Source organism: Bicyclus anynana, chromosome 17 (assembly GCF_947172395.1).
Source record: "Bicyclus anynana chromosome 17, ilBicAnyn1.1, whole genome shotgun sequence".
NCBI lineage: Eukaryota > Metazoa > Arthropoda > Insecta > Lepidoptera > Nymphalidae > Bicyclus > Bicyclus anynana.
In genome coordinates this window covers 2,645,674-2,659,293 of record NC_069099.1, presented here as the reverse complement: position 1 = coordinate 2,659,293, position 13,620 = coordinate 2,645,674, and the positions used below count along the sequence as shown (strand labels likewise).

Here is a 13,620-nt window from a genome sequence, read left to right as displayed (position 1 = left end):
CATATCCATTCCAAAATTCAGCCAAATCGCTTCAGTAGCCGCAGCGCGAAGGAGGAACTTACGACACACAAACTTTCGTCTTTATAATATTAGTGTGACTAACTACTAACTTACTACTAAACTTCTGGCCGCGACTTGACATTCATTTAATTCTTTATCTAATCATTGACTTAGACTAACGCAGACACAATAACATTTTCTTTAAGGCAATGGGCCTTAATGTCGCATTTTCACGGCTTCCGCAGTGTGTTTTTTTAATTTGTCCAGGTCTGGCCAACTAAAACCCCACCCCAACCCACCGACACCGTGGGGTTTTAATCGGTTGAAGTCCGACATAACCTTCTTGCCTCCCCGTGGTGAGAAGGTATCCATGAGGATTTCCCCACGTTAAAAAAAAAGAAAAAAAAGGTCTGGCTTGTGGGATGAGTTATACCCAGATAACCGTTTCAAAATCAACCATGCCACCGCCCGCCAACCCGCTGTGGTGCAGGTTTGTGGGTCTAAACTCCATGTGATCTGATGTGAGCTCCATGCCTATGAAGAAGATATAAGCTGATGGTGATAGAAGTGTCATTAGTTATTTGTTTTTATTTTTCAATTAAGAGTTTTTGGATACTCGTTACCATCCAATTAACCGGTACGACTGTATTAGGAGTGGGTACGATAATAATCCAGCAGACGAAGATCGAATCTCTGATCTCTCAGTGTGAGCTCTTTTTCATCATTAGCAATCTGTATTTGGCTAACTATTGAGCATGAGTCTCTCTCAGAATGAGAGGGGTTACACATTATGTAGTTTGTAATTTGTTGAAGTGTTATTTTTGTTCTAGTTTGTAAATTGTGTCTCACCAGTAATTTTATTACCTAGTAAGTTAGTAACTATATAAAATTATAATGTACTAGTGGACCCGGTCAAGCTTCGCTTTGACTTATGTGCACTTCTTCCCTATCCTTACCATACCCTACCCCTTGACTCTTAAACGTTTGTTTGGGAAATAGAAAAAAGTTGTTTTTATGGTTTTCCCGGCAATTATTCTAATTTTTCTCACCTTTTAAACCTTCCCTATACCTCCACGAACATTTGAAGACCAAGATAAGATAAATCCGTTAAGCCGTTCTCGAGTTTTAGCGAGACTAACGAACAGCAATTAATTTATATTTTAATGTATATGTATATTTATAGCCTGGGAAGACGAATTGGGCAACTGTAATGTCTTCTCGGGTAAAGTTAAACTATAAATAAATAAATAAACAAATTAGTCCACCATGCGGATTGGCAGACTACACACGTAAAGAATTAATAAAATTCTTAGGTATGCAGGTTTTCTCACGATGTATTTCCTTAATTGTTTGACACGTGATATTTAATTTCTTGAAATGCACATGACTGAAAAGTTGGAGGTGTATTCCCCGGACCGAATTCGAACCTACGCCCTCGGAATCGACGGCAGAAGTCATTTTCACTGGGCTATCACTCTCTTTCTCTCTCTTTCCGGTAGAGCTATCGAGGAATCAATATTCGAACGAATCAATATTCGTCATACTATTGAGCGCCGATATTGATTACTATTGAATAATATATCTATGATTTATTGGCCATTTATTGTACAACTCACAGACATAAAGTGCGCGATGATGCATTCGATATTAAATTAATTGTTATGATTATTAAAAACAAAACAAAACAGGGGATATTACTGAGAAGGGGAACTACCGACCGATCTCATTGGCTACTGTTATAGCCAAGGTTTTTGACGGTCTGTTGGAGCGTCAGCTAAGCAAATATCTGCGAATTCACGATGCACAATTTGGTTTTAGACCGGGTGTCTCGACAGAAAGTGCGATTCTGACGCTCAAACATACCGTTAGATACTACACTGATAGGAGTACACCTGTATACGCTGCCTTTCTGGACCTCTCGAAAGCTTTTGACCTGGTTAGGTATGATATACTTTGGTCTAAGTTGATTGACTCGGGAGTACCACAGGAAGTGATCAATATTCTCAAGTATTGGTATGACCATCAGACTAACCAGGTCAAATGGAGGAGTACTCTTTCTGATGAGTTCAGGTTGGAGTGTGGAGTGAGACAGGGGGGATTATCGTCTCCAGCACTCTTCAACCTCTACATGAACCAACTAATTATAGAGCTCGGCAACGCTGGCGTCGGCTGCTCAATAGATGGGCAGTGTGTTAACAATATTAGTTATGCTGACGACATGGTGTTGTTGAGTCCATCAGTAAGGGCGCTCCGGAAGCTGCTGACAATTTGTGAGAGATATGTGCAGAAGCATGGCCTTCTGTATAATGTTAAGAAGAGCGAACTTCTGGTGTTTCGGGTGGGCTCGCGAAAATTAGAAAATGTACCACCAGTAACATTGGGAGGAATCGAGCTTCAGAGGGTGTCGGAGTTCAAATACCTCGGTCATATTGTCACTGAGGGTTTGTGCGACGACATGGACATGGAAAGGGAAAGGAGAGCGATTGCTGTCAGATGCAATATGTTGGTTCGCAGGTTCGCGCGGTCTACTGTAGACGTAAAAGTAACACTGTTTAAGGCGTTCTGTCAGACGCTATACACGTGCAGCCTGTGGGTCAACTATACGCAGAAGACATACAATGCACTCCGAGTGCAATACAACAATGCCTTCAGGGTGATGTTGGGGCTCCCACGGTACTGTAGTGCATCAGCAATGTTTGCGTACGGAAGGACTGACAGCTTCTCTACAGTCATACGGAAGCGAACGGCAACGCTGATGAGCAGGTTGAGGGGGAGCACTAACACCTTCCTGAGGGTGATTAGCGAAAAGTATGACTGTCCCATACTGAGGCACTGGATACACACACATACCTGTGTGCCCGGTGTGTCAGTATGTAGGGGCAGATATCTTAAGTAAGTATTATACCTAAATATGTAGTGTTATTATTTCTCTTTTTTTATTTTTTATTTTTTTGGTCTGTATTTATTTTACTAACATATATTTTAAGCTATTGTCTTTTTTTTTTGTACACTAACAACTATGGGTCAAGGCCTGAAATAAACATATTTTATTTTTATTTTTTTTTTTTATTATTAATGTTCCTTTAAATGCGAAACGCTTAAATTAATGTCAATTAATAGTAGCTCTCAAAACCTAACGAAATATCTACCTATATTTTAAATGCATAGTTAATTAATTAGTTAGTGCAAGTGCAAGATATTTTATGCACGTTAACGGTGAAGGAAAAACATTGTGAGGAAAACTGTGCATACTTGACAATTTTCCTAATTTTCTACGTGAGTGAAGTCTGCCAATCCACATTGGGCCAGCGTGGCGGACTATTAGCCTAACCCCTCTCATTTGAGGAGATTCATGCTCAACAGTGAGCCGAATATGTGTTGTTAAACAAACTTGAAGGATGAAAGGCTGTATTTTATACTAATCTAAAGTCGCACAACGGTGGATTTACAAGACGGAGGTCCTGGTTTCGATCCCCGGCTGGGCTGATTGAAGATTTCTAAATTGGCCAGGTTTGGCTGGTAGAAGGCTTCGGCCGTGGCTAGTTACCACCCTACCGACAAAGACGTACCGCCAAGCTAATCAGCGTTCCGGTACGGTTTCTACACAACCGGACGATACCGGTCGTGTAGAAACTACTACTTTACTAAATTACAAATTATCGAAAGTTTTGAGCTTACAAAATAAATAACTTAATCAGTTTTAATCAGTATAAAAAAAAGAAGATTAAAACTCAAGCTCAGCAGTAAGCCGAACCTGGGACCCTACACATGTAAAGCAACTGCACCGGTCAGAATCAATCAGATCTCAGTATGAAATCAATAAGCGTATCTCACTTGCATTACTTGTGAATACAAATAATATGCTAGAGAGGTATTTACGTTAGCGATCGGAGCGGTATAAATAAAGTGTAAATGAAATTAACCAATGCAACTCAATTTGTACATCACGAGCTATGTACACAAAACATGCGCTTACAATACTCACTTAGTGCCAGTGAGATGTTACTGATGTAGAGCGCTGGATTATTTATACTAAGTATAATATTATTAAGAGGTAAAGTATGTGAGGTTGTAGGGGGTAAACAGGACTGCATCTGGGTCTAAGGAGCCGATTTTGACAGTTCTTTTACCAATAGAAAGCCACGTTTGTGAGTGTTATATTTTATACCCGTATTCTTATGGGAACGGGAACTAGACGCGGGCGGCTAGTTTATTATAATTTCAAGATTTTATTGACAACATTTATAATAGCAGTGTAGTAGTTTGGTCCTTAGTTGACCACTTCTTAAACTATTTGAGTGAAGATATCTTGAATTTTAATTCAGTCAGGCTCGCTCGCTGTCCGAGGTGATCAGAATTTGCTTGTAACTAAGTCGCAGTAAATATGCAAGAAGCTTCCTAGAACCTGCTATATTCTGTCCTCTTATCTGTCATCTGGTCTCCTGCCAAATTGCGGTTTCAGGGTCAATGCTGCAGTAGATTATAGTACAGTACTTACTCGTAGTTAGTTACGTTCGTTATCAACCCATATTTGGCTCACTGCTGAACTCGAGTCTCCTCTCAGAATTAGTGGGGTTAGGCCAATAGTCCACCACGCTGGCCCAGTTTTCACAGGCAGACTTCACACACGCAGAGAATTAAGATTTTGTTCTCAGGTTTCTTCACGATGTTTTCCTTCACTATTTAAGAGACATGATATTTAATTTCTTAAAATGCACACAACTAAAAAGTTGGAGGCAGAGGTCATATCCACTGGGCTAAGTTAATTAAGTACTATAATTTATAAAACATGTTTAGAATTATTACTTTTGCTATGAATATGGTTGTATGGCTGCAACTTAAGTTAATTCAAATAGAACGGTTATAGTTTAAAGAGCATACTCTAGAAGAGAAGCCTCAAAACTGAGGACCAAATAGATTTCTAGGCCAGAAAGTCCTTTGGTTAGACAAGCCCAGCCCTACCTTGGCTAGACAAGCCAAGGGCTTAGCTTAATTTTGCATTGTTTTCAAATTATTTTAATAAATCATAGATACCAATTATTTTTTAATTTATATCGACACTTTGCAAGCCTTCGTAGACACGTGCGGTCGATGTATACAACTTAGAGTAACACTACTCTGGAGTTAATAACATCTCACTGTCGGGCGTTAACTGTTAAGTTGTTCTGTTACTGTGTCGTGTTGTTTTAACTGTTTTCCATAATATTATTGTATTTATCTTTGTTATATTATGCGTTTGTTTGTTAGTATAGTCAAAATAAGTTTTTGCTACGTTGTTTTTTAAATAAATCAGAACACAAAAGAATACATTTTACAATTCTGTCTGTCCGTTTGCGCTAATCTCCGGAACAATAACGGTACTAAAGACGGACTAAGTCGCGTGCGCCCGCTAGTCAGTCAATAAATAAGCACGGATAATGTTGATTTCTAAATTACAGTCAATATAAAAGGTCCATAGAATATATAATGAAGCAATAGCATTAAATATTGCCACATTTATAGGTTAATTCGAATATAAATCGGCGTCATGCTGGTATGCATGTATGTATGTACTTATGTATCTATGTATGTATGTATGTATGTATGGTAACATTGCCAAAGTATTGCCTTGATTGATTGATTTGGAGGGCGTAGGTTCGAATCCGGTCCAGGGCCTGCACCTCCAACTTTTCAGTTTTAAAAATATCACGTGTCTCAAACGGTGAAGGAAAAACATCGTGAGGAAACCTGCATATCTGAGAATTTTCTTAATTCTCTAAGTGTCTGAAGTTTGCTAATCCGCATTGGGCGAGCGTGGTGTACTATTGGCCTAACCCCTCTCATTCTAAGCGGAGACTCGTGTTCAACAGTGAGCCGAATGTGGATTGTTGAATCTGTCACTATCGTCCATAGGAGAAGGCAAAGATTTTATAATAGAGATATTATGTGATTAGCGCATTAAAACAGAAGCGGCTAATTGTCTTAATTGTGTCCCATAGTAAACAATGACAGTTATTAAAACAAATAATACCTAAATATAAATAGGCACGTAAACTATCTATAGTATATAATATCTTTGGGAGAGGAGATGGTGGAGTTAAGGTGATAATGAACTCTAAGAATCACTATAAGATGTTAGTGATAATATCTGGTACTGTTCTGGCGGCCTCCCTAGCGCAGTGGTATGCGCAGGGAATTTACAAAATGGAGGTCCTGGCTTCGATGCCCGGCGTTAACTTAATTGGACCAGTGGTGTTGGTGGCTAGTTACTACCCCACCAACAAAGATGTACCGCCGAAAATTTCTTAGAAAAGCTAAAAAGGCCGACCGAGGACTCGAACCTAGATCTCGTAATCCGCAGCTACATAGGCTTACCACCAACCAACGAGGCTGGCACGGGGTCAAGGGATTCCAACTTTATTTCATGAAATAATTTTATTTCTGAAATTTGGTTCCAATCATTTACCCTGACTTTTTAAATATAATTGTCTGCAGTCAATGGTTTTTCTTGAAGTTGTTGAAAAACAAATGAAGTGGTTGAAAAAAAAATGAATGAAATAATAAATAATTTCAGGTCAGTCAATAATCTCTGCTTTTCATAAAAATCAGGAATGAAATATTTGTCAGGCCTTACTGCTTTGGAATTTTGTTGTTTTTAGTTTTTAGTTTGTTTTTAGTTTCATTAATATATAGACTAGCAAACACCCCGCGGTTTCACCGGCATAGTTTCCGTTCCCGTGAGAGTGGAATAGAAATAGCCTATGATACTCGCTAATAATATGGCTTGCAAGTGTTAAAAATTCAGAATCGGTTCAGTAGATCTAGAGATTACCCCCTGCAACACTACAAATTTTACCTCTTTATAATACCTATAGTATATTACAGTATAGACAAGTAATGTTGCCATATCACTAAACCGATTCTCTATTGTATTATTTTTTACGATTTCTAGTAAATAGAACACTAAATAACAATCTTGATACTACTCGACTTCAAAGGCAATTAATTATTAAAAGCACTTGAAATAATATACGCAAATTACCTTAATCTTATTAGATACCTTTTATCAGCCAAAGAAATAGGTAAATTACTTATTATGAATATATTATCTAATTCAGTTTACATATAGAAATTTCCAAATGCGTATGTTTGCATACATACCTATAATAAATCTACTTCAAAACTGTTTTTCACTTCTCGTGTTTGGTATATCAATGTGGAGAACCATGATCGAGATGAAAAATATAATTTTAAGCTCTAGAGTGAAAAAAAACATTTTTTTTGCAGCTGCAACGCAATGTACGCATTCTACCGAAGAGTTTGCCGCATTTAATTTTATTTTTAATATAAATAAATACTTTTTATTTTGGTAGAATCATTGGTAATATTTTAATAGGCTAATTAATATTGTAGTGAAGTATTTTCTCACAATAGTAATGAATTAGCATGGCGCCAAATCTAACTTATTATTCTTCTTGTGATAAGATGTGTTAATATTTATTAACACAGACTGAAGGTTCATGTCTAATCCTTTGAGATGTTTTTTTATAATTCTAATTCTTCATATTAAATTTACAAATAGCTAAAGCTAAACTCCCATTGGAATCAAACCTGAGACTTCCCCGTAATACTAAAAAGTCGATCCAGAATGGTCAGGTAGTCAAAAAGGAATTTTTTTTCATTTAAATATCTAAGTGGTTCAGATAAAATAATCAACTTACCATTTCAATTGCCACGAGCAAAAGTAAATTTATCCAAGAATTTGAATAAATCATACATAAAATTTAAAACTAACACGGCCGTTCATTTGAAGTCCATTAATGTACCACATTCGAGTCACTTTCATAAAAACACATTGTCATTAAACACTAATAAAATTCGAAATATTTGAATAATTAAATCTGTGCGCTATAAAAAAATATCACAATGCTAAAAGAGCTAGTAACCAAGCCTTGCACGAAATTAAAAAAAATATCATGGCAAAATCAAAATTTTCAAATATCGAACGCGGTGAGCGCGCGCTTTTCCGACGCGTCCATAGACACGGGTAAACTTTTTCTAGCTTTTTAAATACGACTGTTGCTGTTACAAGTCGACGCTGCACTGGCGCGGGAATCGCGCCTCGTACAACTAAAGAACTTCATGTGTGTTTAGTTTTAGTCGTGTGTGTTTAGTCACTTGGAATGTCTACGGTTAATGCCGATCGCGATAAAAGTACGTAATGTATGCAATTGATTGCCCATTATTGATTTGTCCGCTTGCTGAATATAAAAATCACGTTTCACGTTCGCACTTCTATTTACATTTTAATACGATTAATATTTCTTAACCGACTTCAGAAAACTAAAGTAATTTGTAAGTAGCTCACGGAAAAAGGTTTGTTTTTCAAGAAAAATTAATATGTTTGCTTTGATCTTCTGAACATGACCAGTATTTACGACGACGTACAACGGCCAACCCTTGTGGCCAAGTGCGGAAAAGGCCCAGGAAAGAAGAAGAAGATGACCAGTATTTTCATTCCCCTTTCATAATTCGGAAAGACTTTGTTAGGCTCTAGCGGGTTGGGATCGAACACATTTGACATCTCATCTCAGAACTGAGCGCTGAGTTCGGGCCTTTATCGTACAGCTAATTGAGGCTCTATGTGGATTTTCGGTGTTACTTCCGGCGGATACGTGATCTTCTAACAAAATACAGATTCTAGTTTAATTGGGTTTCGCTTGTGCTTATTTTTCAGGGTATAAAATTTAAAGGCTCTTCCTTGTAAATCTACTGTATGTTATTTCAGTTTAATTTTAGCTTTTAATATTAAAATAATTTCATTGGCAATCTAAGGACGTTTTGTGTTAGGTTAGGTTACTTTAGGTAACCTAAAACTAACCTAGGTGTCTATGTTTGTATAACTAGGTTTGTTTGGTCATATTAGAAATCTATGGTGCTGTAAAATACAATGGTAATGGTTTAATAATAATACAAGTAGGTAGTATAAACACCAATGACCTGACCAAACGACGGACAACGACGGATGATTATTATTGTGTTATGAACACACTGAAGACATGGCTGTACGGCATAATACCTTTGCCGTACCTGTAAAGAAATAAATAAAGCTAAAACAAAAAAAAATGATAAACAGTGTTTTTTCTCAACATAGATAATCTTGTAGGTTCTCAATAAAATGATACAGACAGCGGTTACTAAATAATACAGTAGACCACCAAATATATACTCAAACAGTTCAAACTTATTTCCTGAGAGTCGCGTTCTAAATTCAAAAGTGGCAACATAAACAATTCTAGATAGTGTTGTGAAATAAAGGCGGCATCCATTATAAACCCATTACATATAATTGGAGCAGTCGATACGTCGTCACACTTAAAAATTATCAATAGAACGCTTCTAATTCAAGCTATTATACCATTACAGCGTTATCTAAACCTTTACGATATTCAATATTAATTGTTTATTAAGTAGACCACAAACCTTAACCACGAACCGAACCGAAAATCTGAATAAGTTTTTAATTTCCGTTATCTTAAGTGTTATGTAAGGAAGTTCATATATTACGTTTGATATTTATTTATAATTAGCTAAGTACTTTAAATAGTGATGAGGAAAATAGAAAAATCCTTTAGTTAATACCATTAATATCTGACAGTTGGTTGCCGAGTTAAAAACTAGCCTCAACATCTCGAAGGATCACAAGAATTTTGCGGCTTGGAATGTTAAATTTAAAAAAAAGAAAAAAAATAGGCTTTTAACAACCTCTCTGACGCAGATGGTTGTATATGGCTCTCAAAAAGGCCACAGATTTAATGTCCAACTCATATAAATTTAAGATTTTATATTTTCTGAATTGCCTCTGGTTTGATCTGATGGTAGGCATCGGCTGTAGTTAACGGCAAAGACGAACTGCCAAGCTTATTAGCGATCCGATTCGTAAAACCTTCGGAATGGGTAGAATAAATTTGTACCTCTTATAAATAAGCCTGCATGCATTGTTACTTAACACACGGGTGCGATTCCGCTATTTTACTCTCGTCGACGAAGTTTTCCCCTATAACACGACTTCGAATTTGAACTTTATGTTTATGTCATGAACAACGAAGTTGTCATGGAAACGAACGGTGTCATAGCGGTGTAACTTTACATAATGCAGGGCTGGTGAGATAGCAGTGAAGGGCTAGCTTGTCCTTGAATAAAAAAAAAAATAATTCATACTCACCGCGAGCAAAGTGGACAGGGCGCTTGCCATGAGCATAGTAGCGCAGGTCGCTACTGGGGGCAGGCGGGCGGAGGGGCGCGCGTGAGCCCCGTCCGGCCGCCTTCCGGCCCTCTACCGCCGTCGCCACATCGCGCACCTGCAACAAGTTGCCTACTGTAAGATTGACACACTGTGACAAACAATGTATAGTACTTTTTAGTCTGAAAAGGCTGGCACAGATTGTCGCAAAGACAGTTATCAATAAATAAACTCGCTTATTAAAACTGAATAAAAACTTTCATTTGTCTCCACTTTTTTAGTGAGTGCTAAAAACGTGTTTTTTAGTTTTTTAAGCTATTTAAAGTTATTATTATTATAAATATGCCCTTAAAGGACATGCAAACGATGACTATTATAGGTACCTAAATAATATTTTCTACTGTAGATAGGTATAAAATTATCTTAGATATTAGAAATATTTCTGTGTTAACTTCCGAAAGTACTTAAAAATATTATTTCATGTTACAAAAATGTGCCTACTATAATCGCTATCAAAATTGATAAACAGGTATAAAGTTCACAAAATCGAGTACCGAGTAAAAAATTACGACATTTTAGTAAACTGAAAATTGAAATATTCTGAATAAAAAGTAATCTTTGTGACGTCACCAAAATTACACACCTCCGTTGAATACGAAAGTGAAATTAAACATGATATTTGTCGATAAACTTACACGGTACTTTAGTGTTTAGGGAATTGGTTATTGAGGTTATATTTGTTTGTATTTTTATATAGGTTACAGAGATAATCTGTTTGCAAAGTGTTTATAACTGATTTTCTTATCTATGTACAGTGGTGGCGCCTCCGCTAATCGCAGTATGAACTGAAATAGTTGTATTATGAGTCATATATCAAGTATATTGATGAATTGGTACATTTTTTCAGGAATTTATGACGATATAGGATATAGGCATTATGTTTATTTATCCATGACTTGCTTAAATTCATTTAGGTATAATGTAATCGATTGCTATAATGTATAAAATATTAAAAAAGGTAACAAATGCATGATAACGATTCAAAATAAATGAAAATTCTCGCTGATTTTGACTTTGACTTGATCTCATTAGGTATCACCAAACATAATAAATGAAACGTATTAAAACATTGGGCTAATATTGCCCAATATTGGGCAATAAATTATTAGTTTTTAATATAAGATATTATGATCTTAATATCATAAATTAAAAATAAGATATTCAGATTATAACATCTTGTTTTTGGAGTTCGTTCGTAAAAGTTTTTCCATTGTAACTTATAAATGTTTTCGCATGTAAATAAAAATATGTGGTTAATTTTTTTCATCATAAACGCGCGAGCTTAAATTTTAATGCATTGACTATTGAGTAAATTGTTTGTTTAGAGAAAAAACTAATCTCATGAAAATGAATATGAGTAGGTATATGTAAATATATAACATATTTTTCCACTTAATATTATCAATGATCATCTAATCGTGGACGATTAATATCGTGATTGTATAGAACAGTTGGCGCTAAGTGTCATGACACACACGCGGAGTGTTCGGCGCCGGTAATTAAGCGGTTGAATAGGGATGATGACAGTTTTTAAAATTGTATATAAATTAAGAGAATACTAATAGTAAAGCAATTTTGTAAAAGGAACAGGGTGGCTGCAATCATTACTTTCGGAGCTACAGGGATTTAAAGGGTCATTTGCGGCGCTCTCGCGGATCCCTGAAAAACGCTCCATACAAAATAGCACGAATTAATGACGTCGTAGGCAATGTAATGATCGTTAGATTTGTATGTGCGTTCAAACAAAATTACTAATATCTTTGTTATTTGTGTGTTTATGTTTATAGTTCATATATTAAAAAATGACACATTTAATGTAAGGAAGCTAAACCTGTATGAATTTTTATCTAATTACGATAAAATATTTTTAATAGATTTTGAAATTTTATAATCTCATTTATTTTGCAAATATCCAGACAATATTTGCTTTTTATGTATAAATCAGTTAACATTGACCTTATTTACCCGAATGTATCATAAAAATTCAAACCTAGTCATCATCCCCATTATTATCGTAGATACTCGTACCACAGAAAACATATGTACAAGTACTCGTACCTAGTTTCTGTTTTACGTAGCATTATTCGCGCCAAACAGTGGGTCAGGGAGCTAGAGGGTAGTTCAGCGCATTAGATTGAATCCCCATTAGTACGTTACATTACGTTGCAATGTCGCAGAATGTTTTTCATATACTTAAATTGACATGTCATAACAAAGTGTCGTCATGCGACCCACGACAAATCTTGTGAAGATAAAAGGATACATACCGGAAATATCGCTCTTTCTTTTGTCATATTGCAACGATATTTCCGGTTCAGCGCTATTTGTCGTCTATATCTCATTCTCTTCACGAGATTTGTGTCGTGGGTCGCATATTACGTCTATTGGTCTAGGATATTTGGAAATTCACTGCGTATGCAACTAAACTTTCGGCGCCGAATGTTCCACGAGTGTGTCGCGCCTCTAAATGATTACAAAAATGTACTTAATCAATTACCAATTATATTGTTGGAATGTTGTTTGATGATGTCACAGATTATTAGTTCGCTAATTTGTGTGATTGAGAATTATAATAAGCTAATTATTGTATCGGTTGTATCTAATCAAGAGTTCACGTTTTCGAAAATTATTACAAACGTGCATTTCAGTATTAAAAATAATGATTATAACACCATTGAAGAATTCCAAAATAAATAAAACATCATAGATTTAGAAGAATGAGCACTTGCAAAACATGCCGTTTGTTACCCGTTATTGTTGTAAATTTAATAATCTTAGATACACTATTTCACATTATTCTAATAAAGCCATAATATTATTCATATAATTTTGCAATCCAAATATGAAATTGTATCAAGCAAATAACTTAAAGAAGTAAGCTAAATTGCTTCGAACTAGAATTATCATCATTATTATCAGCAGATAGAAATCCACTGCTGAACAAAGGCCACGGTTATGCACGATACTAAACACGCTGGGCAGGCATTCATTCATTCATTCACATTCAACGCCTTCGCATCGCTGTGGCAGAAAACCGGAGTTTGTCATCAAATCTGGCGGACAGAACGGCTAAGAGCAATGCTAAGAGCAATTCGTTTTAACGGATGAACGAACAATGCTCATTTCTTTTGTTTGCATTGTTGAGACTGACCGACACGTTCGTCGTGCGTCTCTTGCTCTGCGTGCGTCGTTGCAACGCAGGTGTGGCTACATGCATTGATCCTTGCGACGACGCAACACAATTCACTAATGAGGCATTGCCTTTATTGAAAAATTTAAACGTAACGAATTATTTTCCAATTTGTCCATCAACGCTTGCCCCGTGTAAATACAACCAT

At 36.2% G+C, this 13,620-nt stretch overlaps 1 protein-coding gene across 3 annotated transcripts in view; it reads right to left on the bottom strand.

Annotated features, from left to right (window-relative positions):
- The window catches only part of LOC112046827 (uncharacterized), a 246,834-nt gene that overhangs the window by 36,117 nt on the left and 197,097 nt on the right, over nt 1-13,620 (bottom strand). For 2 of the 3 annotated variants that reach the window (XM_052886400.1, XM_052886401.1), the window contains one exon: nt 10,205-10,340. In XM_052886400.1, coding sequence (XP_052742360.1) covers nt 10,205-10,240 — 36 coding nt within the window. In that variant the 5' untranslated portion in view covers nt 10,241-10,340. Of the gene's footprint in view, nt 1-7,700; nt 8,098-10,204; nt 10,341-13,620 lie in introns of those variants that run through there. The other variant, XM_024083638.2, reaches the window with a different exon arrangement.